Source organism: Globicephala melas, chromosome 4, assembly GCF_963455315.2.
Source record: "Globicephala melas chromosome 4, mGloMel1.2, whole genome shotgun sequence".
Taxonomy (NCBI): Eukaryota; Metazoa; Chordata; class Mammalia; order Artiodactyla; family Delphinidae; genus Globicephala; species Globicephala melas.
In genome coordinates, this window is record NC_083317.1 from 124,971,859 (window position 1) to 124,998,358 (window position 26,500).

The window sequence follows — 26,500 nt, forward strand, 5'->3', positions numbered from 1 at the left end:
GAAGCCCACGTGCCTAGGGCCCGTGCTCCGCAACAAGAGGAGCCATCGCAATGAGAAGCCTGAATGCTGCAATGAAGAGTAGCCCCCACTCGCTGCAACTAGAGAAAACCCACGTGCAGCAATGAAGACCCAACACAGCCAAAAATAAATAAATAAAAACAATTTTTAAAAAGAGCAAACAATTGCTAGAGACAGAGAATGACACTATGTAAAGATTAAAGGGTCAACTCACCAAGAAGACATAGCAATTCTAAACGTGTATTCACTAGACAACAGAGCTGCAAACTTTGTGAGGCAAAAGCTGATAAAACTGAAAGGAAAAAGATAGAATTTGAAGCTTTCAACAGCCCTATCTCAACAATTGATAGAACTGGACAGGAAATCAGTTAGGATATAGAAGAAAATCAACAACACTATCAACCAACAGGCACTTTTAGAACACTTCACCCAACAATAGCAGAATATATGTTCTTTTCAATCACCTGGAGAACTTATACAGAGATAGATCCTGAGCCATAGAACAAACCTCAAAAGATTTAAAGGAATTAAATTCATACAAAGTTTGCCCTCCGACCACAAAGGAACCAAAGTAGAAATTAACAACAGAAAGATAACAGAAGAATTTCCAAACATTTGGAAACTTAGCAAAACTCATGGCTCAAAGAGGAGGTCTCAATGTAAATAAAATACATTGAAGTAAATAAAAATACATCAAAATTTGTACAGCACAGGTGAAACAGTGCTGAAAGGAAAACAGCATTTAAAGCATACATTAGAAAAGAGAACCTACTAGAGAATGGACTTGAGGATATGGGGAGGGGGAAGGGTAAGCTGTGACAAAGCGAGAGAGAGGCATGGACATATATACACTACCAAACGTAAAATAGATAGCTAGTGGGAAGCAGCCGCGTGGCACAGGGAGATCAGCTCAATGCTTTGCGACCACCTGGAGGGGTGGGATAGGGAGGGTGGGAGAGAGGGAGACACAAGAGGGAAGAGATATGGGAACATAGGTATATGTATAACTGATTCATTTTGTTATAAAGCAGAAACTAACACACCATTGTAAAGCAATTATACTCCAATAAAGATGTTAAAAAAAAAAGAGGAAACATCTAAAATCAATAATCTACACTCTTACCTCAAAAGCCTAGCTAAAGGATAGCAAAATAAGTCCAAATGAGTAGATGAAAGAAATGTTAAGATAGGAACAAAAATCAATGAAATAAAATATAGAAAAACAATAGAGAAAAATCAGTAAAATAAGGAGTTGGTTCTTCAAAAAGGTCAGTAAAATTGACAAACCTCTAGCAAATTTGACAAAGAAAAAATAGTGAAGACAAATTTTCAATATCAAGAGTGAACTAGTATATATCATTCCAGGTTCTTGCAGACATTAAAAAGATGATAAGAGAATATTAAAAGCAATTCTACACAAATACATCTGCCAATTTATATGAGACGGGCCAATTCCTTGAAAAACATAACCTATCACCACTCACCCAATGTGAAATAGATAATTTGAATAGCCTTATAACTATTAAGGAAATTTAGTTTATAATTGTAAAACTCCCCAGAAAGCATTTTCACTGAAGGACTCTAACAAACATTTACAAAAGAATTAACACCAGTGCTACACAATCTCTTCCAGAAAATAGAAAGGGAGAAAACATTTCCCAATTCATTTTATGAAGATAGTATTACCCTGATATGAAACCAGATAATGGCATCTGGTTTCGCATCAGATGAAGAAAGATGAAGAAGATGACAGACAAATAAAGAATATGGCAGACTAATATCCCTCATGAATATGGGAGAAAAAATCCTGAATAAAATATTAGCAAATAGGGATTCCCTGGTGGCGCAGTGGTTGAGAGTCCGCCTGCCGATGCTGGGGACACGGGTTCGTGCCCCGGTCCGGGAAGATCCCACATGCCGTGGAGCGGCTGGGTCCGTGAGCCATGGCCGCTGAGCCTGCGCGTCCGGAGCCTGTGCTCCGCAACGGGAGAGGCCACAACAGTGAGAGGTCCGCGTACCGCAAAATAAATAAATAAATAAATAAAAAATTAGCAAATAAAATTCAGTAGCATGAATTTTACAAGTAGAATTATACACTATGACGAAACAGGGTTTCTTTAGGGATGCAAGGTTGGTTTGATATATGGAAATCAATCAATGTTATCACCATATTGACAAACTAAAGAAGAAAAACCACACATTCATATCAATCAATACCAGAAAAAAATAATTTGACAAAATCAAAACCCATTTATGACAAAACAAGGACAAAAAAACTCTCAGAAACCTTGCAATAGAATTCTGCCTCAACTTGATAAGGAGAATCTACAAAAACCCTATACGTTATATTATACTTATTGGTGAAAGAGTGAATGCTTTTCTCTAAGTGCTGGAACAAGGCAAGAAAATCTCTCATTTCTAGTCAGTGCAGTAAGGGAACAAAAGGAAACAAAACTGTTTCTAATTGAAGATGACATGATTGTCTATGTAGGAGTTCAGCAAGGTTGCAGGACACAAAGCATAAAAATAAACATATAAAGGCAATTGCATTGGACTTCCCTGGTGGTGCAGTGGTTAAGAATCTGCCTGCCAATGCAGGGGACACGGGTTTGAGCCCTGGTCCAGGAAGATACCACATGCCGCAGAGCAACTAAGCTTGTGTGCCACAACTACTGAGCCTGTGCTCTAGAGCCCGTGAGCCACTACTGAGCCCATGTGTCACAACTGCCAAAGCCTGCACACCTAGAGCCGGTGTTTCTCAACAAGAGAAGCCACCACAATGAGAAGCCTGTGCACCGCAACAAAGAATAGCCCCTGCTCGCCACAACTAGAGAAAGCCTGCACGTAGCAACGAAGACCCAACACAGCAAAAAAAAAAAAAGCAATTGCATTTTTATACATTAGCAGTGAATACATGAACAACAAAATTAAAAATACAATATCATATACAGTCGAGCCTTCTTTGTAAATTAAGTTCAGACATTTAGAGTCATGTCTGATAGACTACATGTGGGCGTGAGAGGAGGGGTGAGTGGAGACACCCAGTGGAAACCAGACAGCAGGCAAGAATATCTGCGCTTGTGGGAGGAAAGAGAAACACTACAAATGAGAAAAAACTCAGATGGTAGAGGGCAGAATCAGCGGCAGAAACTTGAGTGGAAGGTTACGTACCACAGCACAGCTCTGGCCTGCATGGGAACCTATCCTACATACCTAAAGCCTGGGAGCGCCCATCCATCTCTGGGAAGGGAGGACAGAAAGAAGTGTAAACACTAGGAGTTGAAACAACATTTCTGCGGGAACCCTCAGCAAGGGTGGACCGGAAGAGGAGAAAGGCCATTTCCTCCTTGGCTGGGAGAGAGGTGGTGAGGGGAGGTGATGAAGCCCTATTGCTGGGCCAATCAGCATCATGGTGGAGCCCTAAGTTCAGTGTTAGTGTAACAAGCGTCACAGGTGGGCAGTGATGGAGCACGCACTGGTGGAGGCTGAGATAGAATACCCAAATGGTATGGCCAGCCCAGGGCAGACACCATAGGGGACGGGAAACAGCACTGAGAAGGATGGCCCAAAGATTGCTGAGGTGGAGGGACAGCAGAGGGGCAGGCAGCGGTGGGGGAAGTTGAGTGAGTGTTATATCTGGCATCTTACCTATTTAGGACTCTAAGAGAAAGACACAAAAAAGGCAAAGGGCCAAGGGGTGCTCTTGGACACTGGACTTGGGTCCAAAGAGCATCGTGTTTTTATCCTTGCAACCTTCAGCAAAACGGGCCAGGAGTGGGCTTTGCGGATATGCCCACACTTTCCAAATTGTTTTTCTTCTCTGACCTTGAAATTTTGCTATTAGTATCATTACTGTGCAGAAAGAACTCCTGCTACACTGGGATTCACCTTTTTACTAAAAAACAATACAAAGTATTATATTTTAATAAAGTCTCAAGCTGACCGTTGCCAGGGATGTCATTTACCATGGCACTCAGCTGGAACTTAGATAAATAATAATAATTTTTTAAGTTTGTAAATCATAGTGAACTTGGTTTAATAGGCCCTCTCTCCAAACCTCTGAAAGGATGGCTCATAAAAAACTAATTAGTTTATACAGACTGTCAAGGTTCATGGAGGACAGCTGGCCTCTGATGCCTCATCTGTGATTACAGGCAGCTACAAGATCATAAAATCGAGCTCTGAACTCACGTCAAGGTATTCAGTGATCTCACGCCGGACACTGTGCCAAAGCAGAAGAGCTGAACTATAAATGCCTGCCTGTACTCCTGTTGGAATCTCCCAACAGGCGAAGACATTGAGGACTGGCATTCATCGGCCCCTAATTCCTATTAAAGTAAAACCATTGACCTTACAAATCCATGTTCATAATTAATATTTGTGATGGGGTCCGATTGCAGGCCTATTCAATATGGCTACTGTCTTAAGCTGCAGAGATAGCTTCTAGAGAAGGGATTTGAATCAGTATTAACTTGTCTAAGTTTGGCTATTAAACGGTCCAATTATGGACAGTTGCAGCTGGTTTTCAATTATCATTGGTGTCACCATGATGATCACCGGTTACGGCTTTTTAAGAGGATTTCTTCAGTGTTTTCAAATTCCCAGTGCCTTCTTCTCTATGCTGTTCCCTTATTATAACTTTCTTGGGCTCTTCTCTCTCCTGTAGCTCAAACAATGCCTCATGCCCTTAATATAGTAAACCACATTAACACGTGGTTTTTATTTGGCCTCTTTGGTTTTCAGAGACAGAGACATAGTCATCTCAGGGCAGAGTGGAGACACAAGTACAGAGATCAGCAGGAAACCAGGACCACTCAGGAACTGAGGCCACAGTTCCCATCAGGGCCCACTTAAGACTCTGTTCCCTCTGGTCACATCTGTTTCTCCCTGGAACCAGCTGCCTCCTCTCAGTCTGCTGACCAAGCCCTTATACTGTGATTTGCATGTGTCACAGAAGTTTTACCTGCAACCCTCACCCTCCAGTGTGGTCCCTCAGTACTCAGACAGGAAGCCAACTGGCCTACGTGGTCTTTTCTACCCAGGTAGCAGGCCACAGGCCGGAACTAGCCAACTCATCAGAGTCAGATGTCCACTCCAGGTCCAGTCGCAGTCAGGCAAGGGGCCTGGGTCATGTGGCCTGGAATCTGGCCACCAGGGGCAGTGAGTGTGAAAGTACCATAGACACGCTGGCATCACACTTGTCAATAAGGCCATAGACTGGGAGTCCTTTACGCTCCGATGTCTTTGAGCTTGGAGCTGGAAGGGTGCCTGTGCCTTTTGAATTGTTTCTCCAGCAAAAGCAAAGGCTTTGTTTTTGTTTTGTATGTTTCCTGATTTGTTATATAAGGAGCTCTGGACTTTGGGCTTCAGTTGGGCCCATTGTCTTTGGCTGAGCTGGACAGAGTCAGGGACACTGACATAGAGATGAATGAAGCTAAGAGTGTCCTCAGGGACTGAGGCCAGGAACTTGACCTCAGGGGCACTGTGCCCACTCCCACCGAGTCCACCAGGCATGGGATGAAGCAGAACAAAGTGATGGCAAAACAGAACAGTGGTTAACAGGGAGCAGTAGAAAACAGTGCACTGGGGAGTCCTCCTGCAGAACAGAATCACCCTCAAAATCGGGACACCTGGCAACATTTTTCTGGCAGGAATATCAGGACTGCTCCAGGAAAGTCCAGTGATTGCTGTGTGGCTCCCATTTTCCTCCCTTTTGAATCAGAATTTATTGTGTTTTTCCTTTCCCTGGAGGGTGTGTAGAGGAAGATAGATTATCTTTTTAGTTCACAGTTCTCTGGATCAAGAGCAGCTGCGTCCAGACCCGAGGAGGATCACAAAATCTTGGCTTCGAGCTAGATGCCATGACTGGATACCACTTTTGGGAGTCCCAGGATGCAGTGAGCATAGTTTGCCTGAAGAGGGATGTGAATAACTGTGGCCTAAGAGTAGTGATAGAATGACTGCACTGATGACCCTAACTTGTCACCTCTCTGTGCCCTTTGGTACTTTGCTCCCACTCTGGGCTTGGCCATGTGACTTGTTTACCTAGTGGGACAGTAACAAATTGTCCCAAGTAGCTGCTTGCAAAAGTCCTTGCACATTTCTGTGCTTTTAAGCTTCTCTGCAATGAGCACAGGAATATATATGCTCTGGCTAGCCTGCTGACACGCCTAAGATTACATTACTCTAGACCAGCCAGCCTACAGCCTGCCCATCAGCTGTCTGCAGACACCTGAATGAGCCCAGTTGGCATCAGCTGAGTCTGACTCAGATTAGCACAACTGCCCAATCAACAGGTAGACTCATGAGAAAGAATGAATGGCACTTGTTCAATGATCCTAAGTTTTGCAGTGATTGTTGGACAGCAACACTTAACTGAGATGTCAACTTTACCATTTGGAATGACAACTTCTTTACTACTGTGTTCTGAGCAAATTATACAATCTGACTGAACTTCAGTCTCTCCTTCTATAAAATAGGGTTAATGAGAATGCCTATTTCAGAGGACTGTTGTAAAAAGTAAATGTTGTAGTGTGTGTAAAATACCTACTACAGTGCCTGCTATGTAGTATGGGCTCAATAAATGTTAGTGAATTTTCAGTGCTGTGTGTAAGTTGTTTCCTGTATAAGGATATATGATCAAGGGGACAACTTAGGGGTTAAAATCCACCTCTTTCCCTACTTACCAAGTAACATGCTCTGGTGCAGGACAGTGTCTGAAAGAAGGGGCAGCTGTTTCTAATTGGCGCTGTTACCATATGGGCTGGCAACAGTCCTGCTATTATTATTAATTTTATTGTTCACTTTTCATCTTGTTTTAGTATACTGTCATTTACTCAGAATCCCAGGAGACTTGAAATTCCTGCATTCAAGGGCGTCTCTCAAGCTCTCTCTCAGGGCCAGCACTCAAGTTTTCCACATCCCTCCTGCTGGGGTAATTAACTCGATCCAGTTTATCAGGACCTTCTCAGTTTTGGCGGTGAAAGTCCCACAGCCTAGGAATCTCTCAGTCCCAGGCAAGCCTCCCTCCTTGAATGCCCCTTACTCTTCATCCTTATTGATGGAGAACAGCCCACACTACCCACTGGTTCTCCCTTAAGCCTTAGTTTTACCTGGAGCATGACTTCACCTTCACTAGAGTCTTCTCATCGAGAAGGTCAGGGTCACTGGTGGAGAGCTTCCTACCTCCAGTCACCTACCTCCAGTGACCTCCAGTCAGCCCCTGTTGTGGGGATTTACCTGGGACCCTCTCCCTCTTCCTCCTCCTTGACTGACCACCCCTTGCTCCCAAGCTCCTTCCCCTGCACTGTGGCTCTAGTCCCTCCTCCAGCCATCCCTTGTGACCATGTGTGACCACACTCACAGGGTCTCCAGCTGCCGCCAAAGAACCCAGTCCAGCCAGGCTCCTGTGGAGAGGTCTGGGATACCAGGATTAAGCATAGAATGTGATGGAGGAGAAGTGAGCAGTAGAATCTTTATGATGAGATGGGCCATCGAAAACTCACCAAGGCTGCAATGCCACATGGCCTGAGAGAAGTTAAAACCAACAACAACAAAAGGCCACGTGGCAGGGGATACACAGACAGACAGTTTCAGCAACACTGAGAGCCACTTTCGGGTGGACCAAGAAAGAGGATAATTAACAAGAAGAAAAAAGTGGAAAGATTTGTTATAGCCAAGAGAAAAAATTCAGGGCAAAGACCCCAAACTCATGGGCAGCAGAGAACCAGGGAAGCTCCTTATTCTCCCTCTGGCAGAGCAGCTCCACCCTAGAAAGTGTGGCGGCAGGAGTGCTGTGTTCTCTTCTCAGTGAGGTTAGGGCTTTGTGCTCCCAGCTCCCGGTGCCCAAGGATGACCTGATGGCTCCTGTCTACCCCCACTGGAGCTGAGGTCTGCCTCCTGAGCTGCTCAGCCCTCAGCAGACAGAAGGGAGATATGAAACGTGTGAAAGGGGAAAATTGGAGTGAATGCAGTGCCCGTGAAGGGATAACCAGGAAAGGACCCCATTATGCCCCCAACCCCACACCCATCACCGTCAAGGCTGGCAGCTGCCAAGCTGGCAGAAGAAAGAGAACCAAGGAATAGAGACGATCAACACTTCAATTCCAGAGTGATGGATACATCAGGCCTGCCTTTCTCCCAGCCTGCCTCGCGAGCCCCTCCAGCAGCAGCAGAATCGGGACCATAGGTGCGGTCCAATAAGCCTTGCTGCTTCTGGGGACTACAAAGGGAACTTTTCATTGTCACCCCCCTCCCCGTCCCCCCAGTGATCAAAAGCATCAACTTGACCAGATCTTCTGTCTTATTTACTGGTTGTTGTGCCTTCAGCCCTCAATTTTTTTCAACTTTAAAATAACTTCTGTATCGTTCTCAAATCACATCTTGCCTACAGCTGGAAACGCTTAGATCACAGTCACTGTAGTGAGGGGGAGACATTGCCATAGGGATGGAGGCCTGAAGCCTGCAGAGAAGGGGACAGGGGAGGGGACTCTGCCACAGGCTGCAGACAGGGGTGGGAGTCCCCTCCAGTCCTTACTTCCCAGTCTAATCTGAACCCCACCATCTGCTCGAAAATTGGGCAATCACAGATCATAACAGCAGAAACATTTGACAACACAATCTCAACCTGTCACTGAAAATAGGACACATCTGTTTATTTTATTTTATTTTTTACTTACTGTCTATGAACTAAACCATAAACATAAAATCCTGACTCCTATGTTTATATAAGAAAGGTATTTTAAGCAAAGTTGCCCATGGCAGTGTAATTTTTTTTAAATGGGAAAATCTTGTAAACAACTCAAATATACAAAACCCAGTAGCATGATTAAGTAAACTATGATACAAGTATATGATATATAATTATGCCTACATTTAAGGAGTATTTTTTTAATCCGTTTCAATCTGCTTGGAAAATGTTCTGTGCAAAGAAAAAAATAAAAAAAGGCTCTGAACCATACATACTATATCCAAATTAATAAGACCTATGTATCTAGACATGAATAAAAACAGGCCGGCAGGGCTTTAGGAGTGTGCATATACTGTTTGACTCTCTATTCTTTTTAGTAATTTTCACATGTATTTGAATGAATAGATGCTGGTTCCTGTTTCTGCTAGATTCCGACTCTGTGTGTGAGTTATGTGGCTACTTCCCCAAGGCAGTAGCCCACACTGTAGATTCCAGAGCTAAGTCTACACCTGATTCTCTGCAGGCCCTGCTATGCACTGACCTCTGGCTGAGGCCAAGTGAATGCTCAGAGAGCAGGGTGGGACACCACTCTCTGGCCCTCAGGAATGAGCCCCGCGGCAACCAACTTGGAACGCAAAGGCGCCTCCGTGGTGAGGCTGACACAGACGGCCCCTCTGCTTGCCAGGACCACAGGTCAGAGAGCCGTGGGGCAGGACAGACCGAAGATGGCTGTGTCCGGTGCCAGTGATCCCGAGGTTGCTGGATGGGGCAGTGAGGCCTGGATGTGACCGTTGCCTGGTATCCACGTGGTACTCAGCCAAAGACCTCTTTTATGGCTTTTTGCCACTGCCATAAATTACCTAAATACTTATTTACTTACATTTTTCTTTAAATGTCTTTAAATTTTTCTTTAAGTTTTAAAAACTTCATTGAATTTATTTAAAAAGAAAACTGAAAAGCCAGCAATATGTGCCTCAAATAGAGCGTAATCTAAATAAAATACAACAGAATGTTATTAAAATTCTAGTGCAATGCTGTTGCCTACGGAGGGCTATTGGGATAGCGCTTGCTTTTTGTCAAAAAGAGAGATTAGCAAGTGTTTGAGGGTACTGAAGACATCTTGAGCCTCCCAAATTGCACCTCTCTCCTTGACATGATCAGAAAGATTAAAAAGTTAAAAGGGAATGGATTAGCACGGGATTCAACTTTCTTTAACACTATGTCCGGGTACCATGGAAATCTTCTGCCAGTGACATATACCTCAAACACCGGACAATCGGCAGAGGGGAAAGAAGGCAGGACTTGGAGTCTGAGGGTCTGGAATTGAGGGACAGGGCTGGTCCGTCCTCAGCTTGGTAACCTGGAGCAGTTACTTAATTTCTCTAAGTCCCAATGGCCTTATTTACAAAACCGAATCATAATAGCTGACCTACTTTTTCCACAGGGTTGGTGTGAGGCTTGGATGTCATTTTGTGTGTTCAGGAGCTGGCACACGTGTGTGTGTGTGTGTGTGTGTGTGTGTTTATAATAAAAGGGCACATGGTCTGCGGCAATCTGAAAGTATATCTTGCAACGAATAGGTTACTCCACAGGGATAAATGATAGGTAGAATGTAAGGGGACGCTCATTTTCAGCTAACGTTTACAGAGTTCTGCACAATTCACAAACGACTTTCCCCTGCATTGGTTAACTGGTTGTCCCCAGACTGCCACATAACCAAACAACACAGGCAACGTAGCTTGGTGGTGCAAGTGGGTGACGGCATCAAGCCTTCAGAACAAACTCCAAGCTTACTTTTCTTCTTTCCTTAACATCATCATCACAGATTTTAATCACACCGTTGTAATCAACCTAAAATGAATAAAACACGGCTATTGATGATAATGAGAATTATTACTCTGACTACTCTCATTACTACCCTTGCTAGGATCATCAGAGCTGATACACTGGACATCTCCTGGCTGCCAGTGCTCTTGCATTAGTATCTCATTTAATCCATGCATTAACCCAGGAATAGGTACTGTGTTTACCTCCATTTTAAATATAAGGAAACTGCCCCTCAGAGGAGTTCAGTACCTTATCTAAGACCATATAGCTGGTCAAAGGCAGAGGCTAACTGTGAAACCACGTGCGTCTGCTCAGAGCCTGGGAGTGCTCACAACCAGGATTCCTTTTTCGCTATAAGACACCATCACTCTACAAACCCCCAGGGAGGATCTCTGCCATTGGGCAGCTTTGGGGCCCAAAGCACAAGCAAGGGCCCTGGGTGAGTCCAAAGGCAAGGAGGCAGATAGATGGGCAGATGCTGCACAGAACAAGGAGGATCCATGGAGACAACCGTGGAGGGAAAAGCACCTTCTGCTACAACCGGTTAATCGAACCAGGCCAAATCATGCCCCAGGCAATTTTCTGGGCAGCCTTCAGAGAGTCACCCAGGCTGGGAAGTCAATTGTGCTTGATCGTTCTCTGTAGCCCTGTGCTCCCCAAAGATAAGTCCAGACTGGCCCAGTGTAGACAAATGAGCAGTTCTATTACTTCTGAAAGGCAATCTAATTCCCTTCAAATTTAAAAGTTTCCACGGTTTCCTAACAGGCCTCAGTGGGGCTCATGCAGAAATTAATAAGCTCACGGTGTGCCCAGCTTGCTTTCATTACCATTTTTTTTGCCAAGCAGTGCACAGAATTTGCATTATGACTCAAGGATTTTTCTGTATGTGATTCTCTAAGATCATGTCCACTGAGCTCAGACACCGGGTTGGGAACTGAGTCAGGTCTCATGGACTTGACTGAGGTCTGAGGGAGGTTTCACTGACTGAGAGAGAGCGCCTCTGCGAATCAGCTGGGTCAGGAATCAAATGCAAATATCACAGGGAAAGGGAATTCACAGCAAGGATGAAAGCCCTGGGCTCCAATCCCAGCCCCACGGCTAGCCTGCTCTGGGACACTGAGTAACTTTCTTGGGCTCCCTGAGTCAGTGATCTCCTCTATGAAAGGAGAAGAGAGAAGGATCATGAAAAGTAAACTCAAATCTACAAAACTTCTACTATATCTTGAATCTTTGCAACATGCATCCTAGACATTCTTTAAATTTAATCAACACAGCAACCCTGGGAAGCTTATACATTTATTCCACAGATGAAAAGAGTGAGACTACTATAATTGGTGAATCCATCTTATTGCCATGAAACCACACCGTCAGAATGAGCCAAACAGGGTCAGGGAAGGAGAGATGTGTGTGAATGTGACCACAAATGCACACAACTTCTCTGGAAAGCATTTTAACAGGTTTCAGAACTTTAAAATATTTGACCAATTAATTCCAATTCTGAAACCCATCCAAATGATAGAATCAGAAATGTAGACACATATTGTAATAAAAAAGACGTGAAATAGATAAACTGCCAGTCATCTGACACCAGTCTGAATGGCCATCATCAAAAAGTCTACAAGTGATAAATGCTGGAGCGGGTGTGGAGAAAAGGGAACCCTTGTGCACTGCTGGTGGGAATGTAAATTGGTACAACCATTATGGAGAACAGTATGGAGGTTCCTCAAAAAATTAAAAAAACAAACCACCATAGGATCCAGCAATCTCACTTCTGGGTATATACCCAAAGGAAATGAAATCAGGGTCTTGAAGAGATTATCTGCCTTCCCATGTTCATTGCAGCATTATTCACAATAGCCAAGATACGGAAACTACCTTCTGGCAACGGGTGAATGAATAAAGGAGATGTATACAGACATTATTCAGCCGTGAGAAAGAAGGAAATCCTGCCCTTTGTGACAATATGGATGGACCTTGAGGGCAGCATGCTAAGTGAAATGTCAGACAGAGAATGATAAATACTGTATGATATCACTTATATGTGAACAGTGAAAAAGCTGAACTCATAGAAACAGACAGCAGAATGGTGGTTACCAGGGGTTGTGGTGGAGAAACGTGGAGATGTCAGTCAAAGGGTACAAACTTCAAGTTATGAGTTTGGGAGATCTAATGTTCAGCATGGTGATTAGAGTTAATAATATTATATTATATGGGCTTCCCTGGTGGCACAGTGGTTGAGAGTCCGCCTACCAATGCAGGGGACACAGGTTTGTGCCCCGGTCCAGGAGGATCCCACATGCCGTGGAGCGGCTGGGCCCATGAGTCATGGCCGCTGAGCCTGCGCGTCCGGAGCCTGTGCTCCGCAACGGGAGAGGCCACAGCAGTGAGAGGCCTGCGTACCGCAAAAAAAAAAATAATAATAAATAAATTATATTATATTAGATACTTGAAAATTGCTAAGAGAGTAGACCTAAAATATTGTCACCACAAAAAGAAATGGTAATTATGTGAGGAGACGGAGGTATTAGGTAACACTATGCAGTGGTAATCATTTTTGCAACATATAAGTGTATCAAGTCAACACGTTGTATGCCTTAAACTTACACAATGCTATATGTCAATTATATCTCAATAAAGCTGGAAAAAAATAAAAGAATGGTAAACTATAGAATATTCATTGAGTTGGAAATCATGCAGCCATTTAATGAGATGCAGAAGAGTATTTAATAAAATGGTGTATTTTCATTAGTAGGAAAAATAAGTTATAATATTGAATATAAAGTGTATCACTATTTTTGGATTAAAACAGAGTAGCAAAATGACTGGAAAGAAATACACTAAAATGTTAACAGAGACTCTCTCTGGGGGTAAGAAGATTTCACATTTTCTACAATAAGCACATTGTCGTAAGCAGGAGATATATAACAAGCTATTTTATATCCCTGAATTTTGTATTTATCTACAAAATTCAATCATGATTTTTATTTCAATGAGTGATATTTTAGGTAGGAAATTTTTCTTAAAAAGTTTTTAAAGAGGGAAAATCTCAAGAGAAACAACACAGAGCAAAAGTGATACGGGTGGAACCATCCCCCCATGAGCTTATAGCTCATCTCACTGGCTAAGCTGGAAATAAAGACCACTGGGATGAGGGTGGAAAAACTGACACACAATACCAGAGCAGTTGATAAGGGGGGGACCAAAAGCTGCAGTTGACTTCAAGAAGTGATGGAGCTGGCAGATACGAATTTTTCAATTTTATGAGAACGATAGGGATCTGAAATAACTCTTCAGTATTTTATTTTTAAGATAAATGTTTTAAGATAAATGTTCTTTGCAGCATGCATGACTGGTTAGTGTTTGTGTCCTGTCTCAGAGCCAATCATAAATAACACTGAGAAAAACAGCTTTGACCATTCTAAAAAGCACCTTTACTTTTTACCCATAAGAACTTGGAAGATTATATTTTGATGCATTTAGCTAGATTTTTTTTTTTAAACGTAGCTGCCAATATCAGGCGGAGTGTAGAGATTGTCTTCAGATGGAAATAACTGCTCAGGGCTTCGCTTAGAAGCAAACCTTAGTTTCAAGAGGTGTCAGAACACCTGCGGTCACATCTGATGGTGTGAATACAACTTCAAGTTTAAAAGTATTTGATGGATTTAGAATTGAAGGAAATCCTTTGGTCAATCTTCAGGTGAAATGATTAACTGTCCTTCAGGTCGACAACCGAGGAAGGTAAGTGTTTGTAATCCAAACTTTCAAATAGCAGATTTGTTTGAATTTTTTTTTTTCCATTTTGGTCTTTACATTAGAGTTTATAAGTTTACTGTAGAACAGCTTGTTCAACGACCTCAGTTTCCTAGTACACTACTGGATGAGAACAGGGCTACACTGAGGCGGACACAACGAATAAACAGACACATCCCTCACTTTTAAAGTGTTAGCCTCACTACCTTACAGTGACTTAAAAGCATCTGTTTACTTCCCATTTAATATGTCATTGTTTTTTCTCTTGTATCTTAAAGAGGGGTCACATACTTGAATGGAAAGATGAATAAAGGACCTGCACATGCTCAGTCTAATGAGGGAAGCCGCAACACAACTCTGTATTTCAGATCTAATTCATCAAGATAAACCAGAATCCTGCAGGTTTTATGCAAACTTTCCCAACTTCTAAATGCTGTCTCTATTTCATTTTTTAAAGCACACAGTGCATGCCAGTCCAAACATTCCCATGACCCAAACATTTTTGCTAGTGTTTGTTTTAAAATCTCATTTCCAGGGGGTTGGTGAGAATTGCTGATTAACCTCAGTATAGTTATGTCCAAGAAGGGGATGAGTTGGAATATTCCCAGGCTGGTAAAGAAGGTCTGGGGAAGACACCTCATCTACTGTGGAAAAGACAGCATGGGATTCACACTGCCAAGTGGCCTTTGGTTGAGCTGGGACCTCTGAGGATGGCTGGAAGATGTATGGAAATGTCCCAACTCTAAACACCATGGAAGTCACAGTTAGGTACCCTTGGTGGTTATCATTCTACATAAAATAAAGATTAAGCCTTCTTCTGAGAGTCTAGACTATCTCCCCCATGCTCTGCGAGAATGCTTATGGGTTTGTCTTCACATAAGGCTGAATTTCCCCATTTAACTCACCCCCTCACTCCTTACTTTATAATGTTCTGTAATGAAAAACAGGACTTCACAGAGCTTATCTCTTAGAAGTGTGAAAGAGCCATTTTTTTCTGCCCAAGTAGCTCATAACGTAACAGACAAACTGTCAGAAAAACTAGACTTCATCATGGTAAAAACCTCAGCCTGGCACCCATCAATCATAAAGCAATCTTCCAGAAATCTTGAAAACCTTCATTAAATGTCCTGTCTTTCTTCTGACAGTTATAAAGTGTTAACAATATCATTCATGATGTAGGCATCTTCAGAAATTCTTTGTCCAACCCCTCCCCACCCCGCCCCGCCATCACCCATCCCCTTTTCTTTGCCAAAATCTATGGAAACGTGAGACACAGCCATCTTCTTTCACACACCCCTCCTGGGATCTGGCCCTTGCAGGAGGTTAGAGGAGGAAGCAGTGGTCATCTTGATGACAATGAGAAAGGTCTCAAGCTGCAAGGGCAAATGGCACTGCCCCCAGATTCCTCCTCTAAAAGCCACACCCATTTTGAAGCTCAAGGGCACAAGTCTGTCCTACCCTGAGCAAATAACTCCCCATCCTTTTTTCTTTCCTTTTTCTCTTGTCAATCTACCAAGTTACAAGTCTTCACCCGTTCGTGATATGTGGGTAGTGGGGACAGTGGGTTACACATCTTCTCGTGTCGATGAGAAGATACAGAATTTTCCCTCTGTCTAGAGGGAAAATTCCCCCACAGGCCTTGCTGACCCAGCTTTTCCAACTCCAGAGGCCACTTCAGCAATATACCATCTCTCACAACAAGAAGATATAAGGGTCTTGCATTGCAGGCAACACCAAGGAGAAAAACCATAAGGAGATACAGAATCCACACCAGGAATCAGAAGAAGCATACAGCTTTGAAAGCACAAGCCGATCTGTGAGAGCCACAGGTAGTGACAAGAGCAATGAAGCCCAAGCCTGGGTTTCTTGGAGGTTTCCCGACTTGTCTCCCAAATGAGCAGAGCCCAACCATGCTAAGCTATCATCTCACCTGCAAAAGGAACCGGTGCATCTTTATCCAGGGCGACAAGTGGTGGGTCCAAAATGACTGTGTCGTTGTTCTCTGTTATGACCCCATGATACGAAGTCTCAATCCATGGCTTGTGCTTGTTCACTGGAAAACAATGGAAACAAAAAGATTGACTTTTAAGATCACTATTTGAATCCATAATAATATTATGAATATTGCCCAAATCCCATTATTTCTATTTCTAGATGCCCAGTATAGATATTTTAAAAAGTTAATCAAAAGCTTTAATTCTTAAATGCTACTATCTATTCAGAGATGTTTCAGAGTTAAAATCCATTATCAATCAACAAACTAGCAGATTACAACTGCGTGCTGGGATTTCTGACCTCAATCTTTTCCAATCCATCATTAGGAGCTGTTACTAAATTTTATATACATGTATATGGATAAGTACCAACAAATGTGTAAATATACAACAAACATTTTAATATTTTCTGATCCATTAAAGACTGAGTCTATCTAAATGGTCTAAATTATATAGCATTTTAAGTTGCTCTTCAATAATTTGATCAGCTGAATGATATACTGTATAATGTACAATTAATACACTTAAAATGCATATCATATATATATTACTAGTTGAGGTGCCCCCCCCTCACAAAAGATGGATTGGAGTCCTAACGTCCAGTACCTTGCAATGTGACTTTATTTGAAGATAGGGTCTTTACAGAGGTAATCAAGTTAAAATGAGGTTATTACGGTGGGCCCTAATCCAAAATGACTGGTGTCCTTATAAAAAGGGGAAATTTAGCCACAGAGACAGACATGCACACAGGGAGAGCGCCACGTGAAGAGTGAAGTTGTGCGGTCACAAGCCAAGGAACTACCAAAATCTACAAGAGAGACCTTCAGAGCAAACATGGTCCTGCTGACAATCTGATTTCAGACTTTTGGCCTCCAGAACTGTGAGTCAATAAATTCTTGCTGTTCTAAGACACCCAGTTTGTGGTACTTTGTTACAAGCAAATGAATACAAGATAACTTAAAGTCAACCAGCACTAAGACTTGTACCAGGATTGGTGTAATAGTCCTATGTGAAAATCTTATCTGGTGAATATCCTATTTCTGCTAATTCCAGCCCCTTGATTTGTCTCTGGCCCAGCTCTCCTATGTGAATGGCTGCAATGGCCTCTTGACTTGTCTTCCAGTAAGAAGTCTTGTCCCATTCCAATCCATCCTCCACACTGACATTAAGAGTGATCTTCCTAAAGTAGTGATCTAATTCTTCAACCGGGAGCTCCTTGGTTTGTCCTTTTCTTCCCCCAGAGGAAACTGGGTGCAGAGTAGCTGCTTTCGAAATGAAATGACAGATTATAGGGAGCCCTAGAATAACCAAAGCTGTCCTAATGCTAATCCTCACAACCTGCTTCACAGTTTAAGAGACGTTGTCACATATGCAATGCTCCCCCCAGCAACCTGAGAGGTAGGTGTGATCATTATGGAAATGACAAAGAAACCACTTTCACAAGGGGTGACTTTCCCAAGATGGCCACAGGGTTAATAACTAACAATGGTGAAAACCCAAAACTCTTTCCTACATCATGATATCCAAAAGGTGCCCCCCCCACACACACTCATATCATAATATATGTAATACACATTACACTATATAACCCACATTATAATATATATTATACACACAATACATATTACATATTGTTTCAATAGCCATGGCAAAGCAAAAGCTTATATATAGATTTGAGAACAGATCTGTGGCAGTGGCTCTGTCCCCTTCCCACTTCATCATGCTTTGAAAGGTCAGTTAAGAGCTGTTCCAGGCTTGGTGGTAGGCTCAACCTGGGCCACTGTTTTGCCCTTTGTCACCCATTCCACGGCAACCATGAACTAACCGAGGGGCAGTTTAGCGGGGCATGGACATATGCGTTGCTATTCTCAGTTGTTGGCCTCTGAGACCTATTTCTGATGATTGAATCATGCCCAGGGTAGAGAGCCCATTGCCTAGAGCGGGTGTTAATGGGGCAGCAGGCTCAGCCATGCTCACTTGTTGGCATTCAAACTAGTGCTTCATTATGGACCCTGGAAGAATTACAGCCACTCTGGGTTGTCCCCACACTCCTTTGCTCTTTTATTAGCCATCAACACAAATGCAATGTAAATAATTTGTGACTGTTGGGAAAAATAATTAACCTTTTTTTCCTTTAATTAAACCTAGGGGCCTATTCATTAGAAATGTGTACAGAAGATATACCAGGAGCTTACCCAGTGTTGCAGATTCACGCACCACTTGGCTCAGTGGCAGACAACGGAATCTAGAGTCACGGCTGCTGGGCTGTGGCCCTGGTTTAGCCACTTCAGGGCTGATTCAGTGCAAGTCAGTTGGCCACGCAGCATCTCAACTCCCTCAGCTATAAAATGGGGAAGATGACACCGCCCACAGGGTTGTCATGTCATTCCACTGGCCACACAGCCCCTGCTCTTTCATTACCCCCCTGCTCTCTGGGCAGTGAAAGTGTCACAGGAAAGGTGCTCTGCAGACCCTGAAGTTAAGAAGTCGAGATTTCTGCATCATTAGTGGGGATTCTCCTCTCTATCACTACTATAGTTAGTTGAGTACCTACCACATATTAGGCATTTTACATTCATTCATTAATCCTCACAACAACCCCTCTAGATGAGACGCCGTATCTCATTGTACAGGTGAGGAGCTGAGTCTCAGAGGGGTTTAAATATTCCCTTTTTGGAAAATAAAAAGGTTCATATTCCTAAAATTTCTTCATTTCTCTCTCACTTTCTAACTTCCTTCAGATCTATCTCAACTTTGCTTTGTCAAGGTTGATAAACATTTGCACTTTGATGAGTAACCCCAATGAAATCTTCTTTGCTTTGTGTATAGATCAAATCCTCAGGTTTGCAAACCAGTAACTTAAATTTACATTGCTTTGACTACAAGGATATCATTCATGGCTGAGCCAATTATCGTGCAAGGATTACTTTTCCTTCCTAGTGGTCCAACCATCATTCCAAGAACACCATTCCTTGTATAGAGACCAGTTGGATTCTTGATTCATTCATTCCATCAAATGGCTGGATCATCCTCCATTTTAACTTGCATTATATTTGGAACCAGCCTCCTTCATTTATTTTTTTAACTTTTTATTTTATATTGGAGTAGAGTTGATTAACAGTGTTGTGTTAGTTTCAGGTGTACAGCAAAGTGATTTAGTTATACATATACCTGTATCCATTCTTTTTCCAATTCTTTTCCCATTTAGGTTGTGTCATAGTAATACTGAGCAGAGTTCCGTGTGCTATACAGTAGGTCCTGGTTGGTTATACATTTTAAATATAGCACTGTGTGTACTTGTCAATCCCAAACTCCCTGACTATCTCTCCCCCCAACCTCACCCTTCTGCCCTGGTGACCATAAGTTTGTTCTCTAAGTCTGTGAGTCTGTTTCTATTTTGTTAATAAGTTCATTTCTATCATTTTTTTTAGATTCCACATATAAGCAATATCATATTGTTTATTTTTTGTTTTCTGAACTTAATGATTGTCTTGATTGTCTTTTTATTTCTGATGAGTAATGAAACACAGAACTACTTCCCCACGTCCCAACAATATTATAGCTTTTTAATCTTTCCATCTATTACTCATTCCTCATTTGTAAAATGGAGACACTTTCTTCATGGGAATATTGTAAAAACTGCATGATCATTTAGGCAAATCTAGTATTCCTGACATGACTAAGCATTCAAATACTCTGAAGTCCCCCTAGCTCATCTCACGCTTCTGAATGGTTGAAGTATAACCTTACATTCTCAGAGGTATTTAGCCCAGCTTCATTCATTCAACAAATATCTATGGAGTACTTAAAATGTGCAAAAACAGTCTAAACATCGGCGGTAAAATGGGGGAAAATGTCCCTGAAAAAAGTATTTGACAAAATTCAATATTCATTCATAATTAAATCTATCAACAAATGAGGAATAGAAGGAAACTTCTTCACTCAGATAAAGAGCTTTTATAAAAATCTATAGCTAACATCATACTTAATGATTGAAGAGTGAATGTTTTCCCACTCAAGTTGGAAATGAAAAAGTAAAATTGTCTTTATTTTCAGAGAACATGATCATCAATGAAGCAAAATCTACAAAAGTACTACTAGAGCTAATAAGTGAGTTGAGGAAAGTCACAGGATAGAAAGTCAATCTATAAAAATCAATTGTATTTCTATGTACTAGAAATAAACAATTGGAAATTTAAACTTATTAATATAATAGCATCAAAAAATGAAACATTTAGGAATAACTTTCACAAAATACATGCAAGATCTGTAAATTCTCTAAGATATTGCTGAGAGAATTTAATGAAGACCTGGAGAGGTCTTAGTGGAGAGATAGACAGTGTTCATGATCTGGTAGACTCGATATAGTTAAGATGTAAATTTTCCCCTAACTGATCTATAAGTGTCAATGCAACCCAAGTCAAAATAATAGCAGAATTTTTAAAATGGTTAAGCTAATTCTAAAATTTATATGAAAATGAAAAAGACCTGATATAGCCAAAACAATTTTGAAAAAGAAGAGCAAAGTCGGAGGACTTACACTACTTGATTTTAAGACTTATTATAAAGCTACTGTAATCAAGACAGTGTGATACTAACATAAAGATAGACGTACAGGTCAATAGAAAGAATGAAGGGTACAGAAATAGACACACATACATATGGTCAATTTCTGACAAAGGTTCCAAGATAATTCAGTGGGGGAGAAGATAGTCCTTTGATTAAATGTTACTTTGGAACTTCAATTCTACTGCTCATCATACACAAAAATTGTCTCTAAATAGATCATGATCTTAAATGTAGGAGTTAAAATTACAAAACCTTTAAAAGAAAGCAAAGGAAAAAAACCCCTGAGTGTCCTTGGATTAGGTGAAGATTTATTAGAAGGGACAAAAACAAGCATGAATCATAAGAGATAAAATTGATTCATCAAACTTTATAAAAATATAAATTTCTATTCTTGGAAAACAATTTTAAGAAAATATTTTAAAGTTACAGACTATGAGAAAATATTAAATAAGCATAGCTCATAAAGGACTTGAATCCAAAATTTATGAAGAGCTCTTACAACACAAAAATAAGACAAATAATGTTTTTTTTTAAAAGGCAAAAATTTGAACACACTTGTCACCAGAGTAAATATATGAACAGCAAATAAGAACAAGAAAAGATGTTCAACATTAATAGTTATCAAAAATGTGTAAATTAAAGCCACTATGGGATATCACCATGTCACTACTAGAGTGGTTAAAATAAGACGGACAATACCAAGTTCTGATGAAGATGTGAAGCAACTGAAAGTCATCCATTGCTGGTAAGAATGTAAAATAATATAGTCACTTCGGAAACAGTTTAGCAATTTCTTATAAAATGGCTCAGCAGTTCCATTCCTAGGATTTATCCCAGAGAAATGAAAACATAAATTACACAAAAACCCTTGTAGGTAAATGTTCATAGACTCTTTATTCAGGATAGCGCCAAAGTGGAAACTAAAATGGCCATCAGCTAGTGAATGGATAAACAAATTGCAGTATATCCATACAATGAACACCTACTCCGCACTGAAAAGAAATCAACTGATGCGTACGACAAAATGGATGAATCTCCAAAGGATTTCACTGGTGAAATGAAAGAAGTCAGACACAAAAGACTTCATGCTGTTTGATGCCATTCATATGACATTCTAGAAAACGCCAAAGTATAAGGATAGATAACAGATCAGTAATTGCTAGGGTCTGCTTGCAAAGGGGCACAAGGGAACTTTCTGGGTTGAAGGAACTGTTCTGTATCTTGATTGTGGTGATAGTTACACCTCTATGTGTCTTTGTTGAAACTTATCAATTTGCACATTTAAAAAGAGTGAATTGTATTGTGCATAAATTATACTTGAATAAATATGGGACAAAATCAAAGTCCTTATCCTCAAGAGACTCTCAGACTAGAAAGGGATCCACGATACCAGTGTAGCAAGAGGTAGGTAAGAAGAGGAAAAGCAGACCGCTATGGAAAAAGAGAGAAGTACTCACCCCACCATGGTAATCCAGAATTACCTCCTGGAGAAAGTAGATTCTAAGTCCTGAGCAGTAAGAATTAAGCAGGGATACAAGATATGGAGGGTCCCAGGCAGAGGAACATTGCATGGGCAAGGGCCTGATGGTAAAGGCACCCTGCTACACCATGGGAGGGAATGTGAATAGTTATATTTGGTTGGAGACCATAGCTTGAGGGGCAAGGCCAGCTAAGAGGCTGGACTGATGGATATCATCTACATCACCCAGGGCTTATTGGCTTGCACAGAATCATCCAGGAACCATTTCCAAACTCTGACTTCAAGAGACACTGGAGAACCATCTCCTTTCCAGAAAGAAGCCATAGGTATTGATGCTGGTGGCTCGGCTGTAATTTCCTATTTAATCTCTTCCCTTCCCTGACAAACGTTTTGCCTTTTTGTTCCAAGAGACTGAGGCCAGTCAGCACACGCTTTGCTCCATTTGGTTGTAACTTCAGAACTGACTTTTCATCGGTTCTTCACGAGATAATGTCCCTGTTTGCTATACAACCCCTCTTGAGGCTGAACTCTGTCATATCATGCCCGCTTAGGAACTGCTTCTTGCCTCTGTCCTGTCTCCTTTCCATGATGTTTCAGCACCTGTAAAATGCCTGTGTCTTTGCACTCATATAGAGGAAATGCCAGTGTGATATTTCTGCTCCATTTATATAGAGAAATTAGGTCTTGCCCCTCAGTGCGCCTTTAACTAGAACACAGATGCATCCACAGAACACGTCTTGGCTCTCGTCTCTCAGCTTCCACTCAATGCACCCACTGAAAAGCTGCATTAACTCTCAATCCAAGCAGCAGGGCCAAGGGGCTGATGATTCACCCTTTGAGTCTTTCTACCTACATCCTTCAATTAACCCTCTGGCCATTGCTAGCTCCTCAATCCTCAGAATTCTCCCTGGGTAAAAGTGAATTGTGAGTAAAAACATACCAGACTGATTGCAAAATGCTCCAGTGAGGTTAACTACATCTTAGGAAACGGGTCACTCTAGTGACTGTCAGGCTGTTCTGCCTGCCATGCGCAGTTTCCCCTTCTGACTCCATCCCCTGGTAGAATTGCCTAGACCAGGGGGCATTCGTGGGTGGAGTAGGCTGGGCCAGTTGGTTGGATCTTTAAACTTTCATTTAAGAGGCCGAGAAACTATAATGTATTTGGCGATGGGCACTTGAGGTGAAAATTCATAAGGAGTTGGGGCTGGCGTTCATGCAGTGATCACCCAACCCAACATTTAGACGGAGATGGAACGCTATTAAAATCCAAGAAAGCTAATCGGTCAGGAGACAGAGGATTTGGGAGCCGACATACAGAGAGAAGAGAAGCACCCCAAGCAGCTGCAGAAGATATAGAGGCTGGCCCCCCATCCTGTTCTCCAGTCCTGGCCCCGCTCACCCTTCACTGACTCGCCAGCCTGCCGTGGCTTGTCTGAGGCTCCCAAGTGAAGCCTTTCAATAATTCTTCCCCCAACCATCATTTTTTAAGTTTGCAGTAGTTTGAGTAGGTGTCTGTTCTTGCAATAAAATGACTCCTAACTACAATAATTGTCATAGCATTTCAAAAAGTATTTTTATTCCTTGCTTCGGAGTGAGGGTGGGATGGGATCTGTGTCTAGGTGGAGGTAAGCCTGCCTAAGGGCAAATCTGGTCCTGACTTCCCTGCCTAGGATCCATCAGAAGCTCTCCTGCTCTCCAACCACAAGATCAGGGAAGCCACCCAAAGACCCCCGCTCCCTCCGTGACCCACGCCTTTGCCCTCATTGTGCTGTCTACCCCTGTCCTCACACTCCTTTCTCCTGGCTCCTGCCTGTTCATCCTGCCAGAGGCAGCTCCAGCCCCCCTCCTCCAGTGGTCCTCCTCTGTACACCTTGTCACCCTGCATTGCCTGCTATTAGGCTATAGGTCCGCCGCATTGCCATTAGCTGGTTCCTTGCCCCTCCTTCCCCCTCTTCAAGGAGAGGAAGCATCCTAGTCACAATGATGTCCACAGGTCCTGACACAGTGCCTGGAACCTTGATAAATGAGGTGAGCACACCTTTGCCTTCCCAGCACCTCCTGAAGCAATTAGCAGCTCTTTGGTTCCAATGAGCAGGTATTGCGACGTCACCCAAATAGAAAGAGGGTGTGCCTCGCAAAACATAGGGTGACATTTGCCATCACTTAATTAGAGGCACTATATATCTCTTGCTAGAGGTACCAATTAGAGAGTTTTAAATGCAAATCCCATGTGTGTGACTCACATATGCAAAGATTCACAGAGGATGAGGGTTACATTATACTGTGTTAATTGGGTTGAAAAAGCATTTGAAGAAAAGATGGCTGATGGGTGCTTTCCGTGAGGGCGGACCAGTGCTTTCCTTCCCTTCCTTCCTCCTTTCCTTCTATCCATCTATCCATACATTTATCCACCTTTCCTATTTTTTTCTTACCTCCCATCTGTCATTTTCCATCCATAAATATTCAATTGTTTAGAGTATGGGTTCTCTGAAAGTCATGACCTAAATTGCCCCAGCCTGGGGATGAACCATATACCATTATCCCATTGGGTACTGGCACGTGGGCAAGGAGAAAGGCTAGCAAGAACTGTGCACTGGGGAATTGTGTAATCTCACAAAAGTGCGATTTTTCAGCTCTCTGCACAAGCCATCCAGATAAAGCCAATTGCCCAAAGCTTGGCCCAAGACAGACCCTGAGATTAGGTGTAAGTGGTACTGGGCTTAATGTCATAGTTCTGACACTATGTAACCAACAGGGTATTTTAGTCAAGTATCAATCTTCCCAGACCTCTGCTCACTCTCCTTTAGAAAATGGAGGTAATACCAACACCACAGGGTTACTGGGTGGAAGATGAAATGAGACACTAAGCCAGAGCTGAATCAGTGGTGATGAGCACCTTAAATGTCCCCAGTAAAGGCCCTTTTATTCTGAATCTCAACACCCACAGCTTCGGTGAGGACCCCCATGGGACCCAGCCTGCCCCATACAGACATGCCCAAGTTACCCAATAAATCTACTGGTGGGCGGGGAAGATTAGATTAAGACTGTGAAGAAGATTCGGAGCCATTCAGGAAAAAATCTTTTAGAGTAGGAAGAGGGGAGGAAAAGACTGTGATGGTTTAATGCTCCCATTCAATTACTAGAGCCAACACACTTCCACACAAAATGTCGTACCTACTGAACAACCTTATTGGACTGAAGTGTGCACTAAATTGTCATACCTATAATTCCCCAAGATTGTTATTACTTCAATATCTCATCCTTCACTGCATTTAAAATATCTCTAACCCCTAAAACCAGCCCGTAACTTACTTTGGAATGGATGCTACTACATGTAATTGTCTACAACTCTTTCTGTAATCCACTGTCAACCACGACCACTACATGACTAATCAGCAGCGGCCACTCCGGAGGGCCTACTGTGTGCGGTCTCATGAAATCCTCCCCATCGCCCCTGTGGGAGGGTTGCATGGGCTCCACTTCATGGATGAGGTTATGGAGGTTCAGGGAGTTTAAGGAAATCATACAAGGTCATGGTCCCTAATGGAAGGACTGAGGTGCCCACCCCACTGGGTCATTCCTCCCCCAACCAGAGGTCAATGCAGCAGCATATAGCTGTTTCCATCCCCTGTGGGTCGAGCCTTGGACCAAGTGCTCTGAGGGGGCACAGAAGAGCCAAGACTGAACAGACCAGAGAAGAGGCAGAGTTCTCCAGAGAAATAGAACCAATGGGAGACAGAGAGATTGAGACAGATAGAGATAGATAGAGCTAGAGCTCGAGCTCGAGCTAGAGCTAGATAGAGATAGGAGATATATATATATATATAGAGAGAGAGAGAGACAGACAGAGAGAGAGAGAGAGAGAGACACACACACACATACATATATAGATACGTGTGTGTGTGTGTGTGTGTGTGTGTGTGTGTGTGTAAAGGAATTGGCCTACACAATTGCAAGGGCTGGCAAGTCTGAAATTCATGTGGCAGGCCTGCAGGCTGGAAGCTCAAGTAGGAGTTAATGCTTCAGTCTTGAGGCAGAATTTCTTCTTTTCTGGGAAAACTCCATTTTTGCTCTTAAAGCCTTTCAACTGATTGGATGAGGCCCATCCACATTATTATTATTTTTTTTTTTTGCGGTACACGGGCCTCTCACTGTTGTGGCCTCTCCCGTTGC

At 42.4% G+C, this 26,500-nt stretch overlaps 1 protein-coding gene across 3 annotated transcripts in view; it reads right to left on the reverse strand.

The window, feature by feature from the left end:
• The window catches only part of CLSTN2 (calsyntenin 2), a 650,414-nt gene that overhangs the window by 392,093 nt on the left and 231,821 nt on the right, over positions 1-26,500 (reverse strand). For all 3 annotated transcript variants that reach the window (XM_060298550.1, XM_060298549.1, XM_060298551.1), the window contains exon 2: positions 16,215-16,337. In XM_060298550.1, coding sequence (XP_060154533.1) covers positions 16,215-16,337 — 123 coding nt within the window. The remainder of the gene's footprint in view (positions 1-16,214; positions 16,338-26,500) is intronic.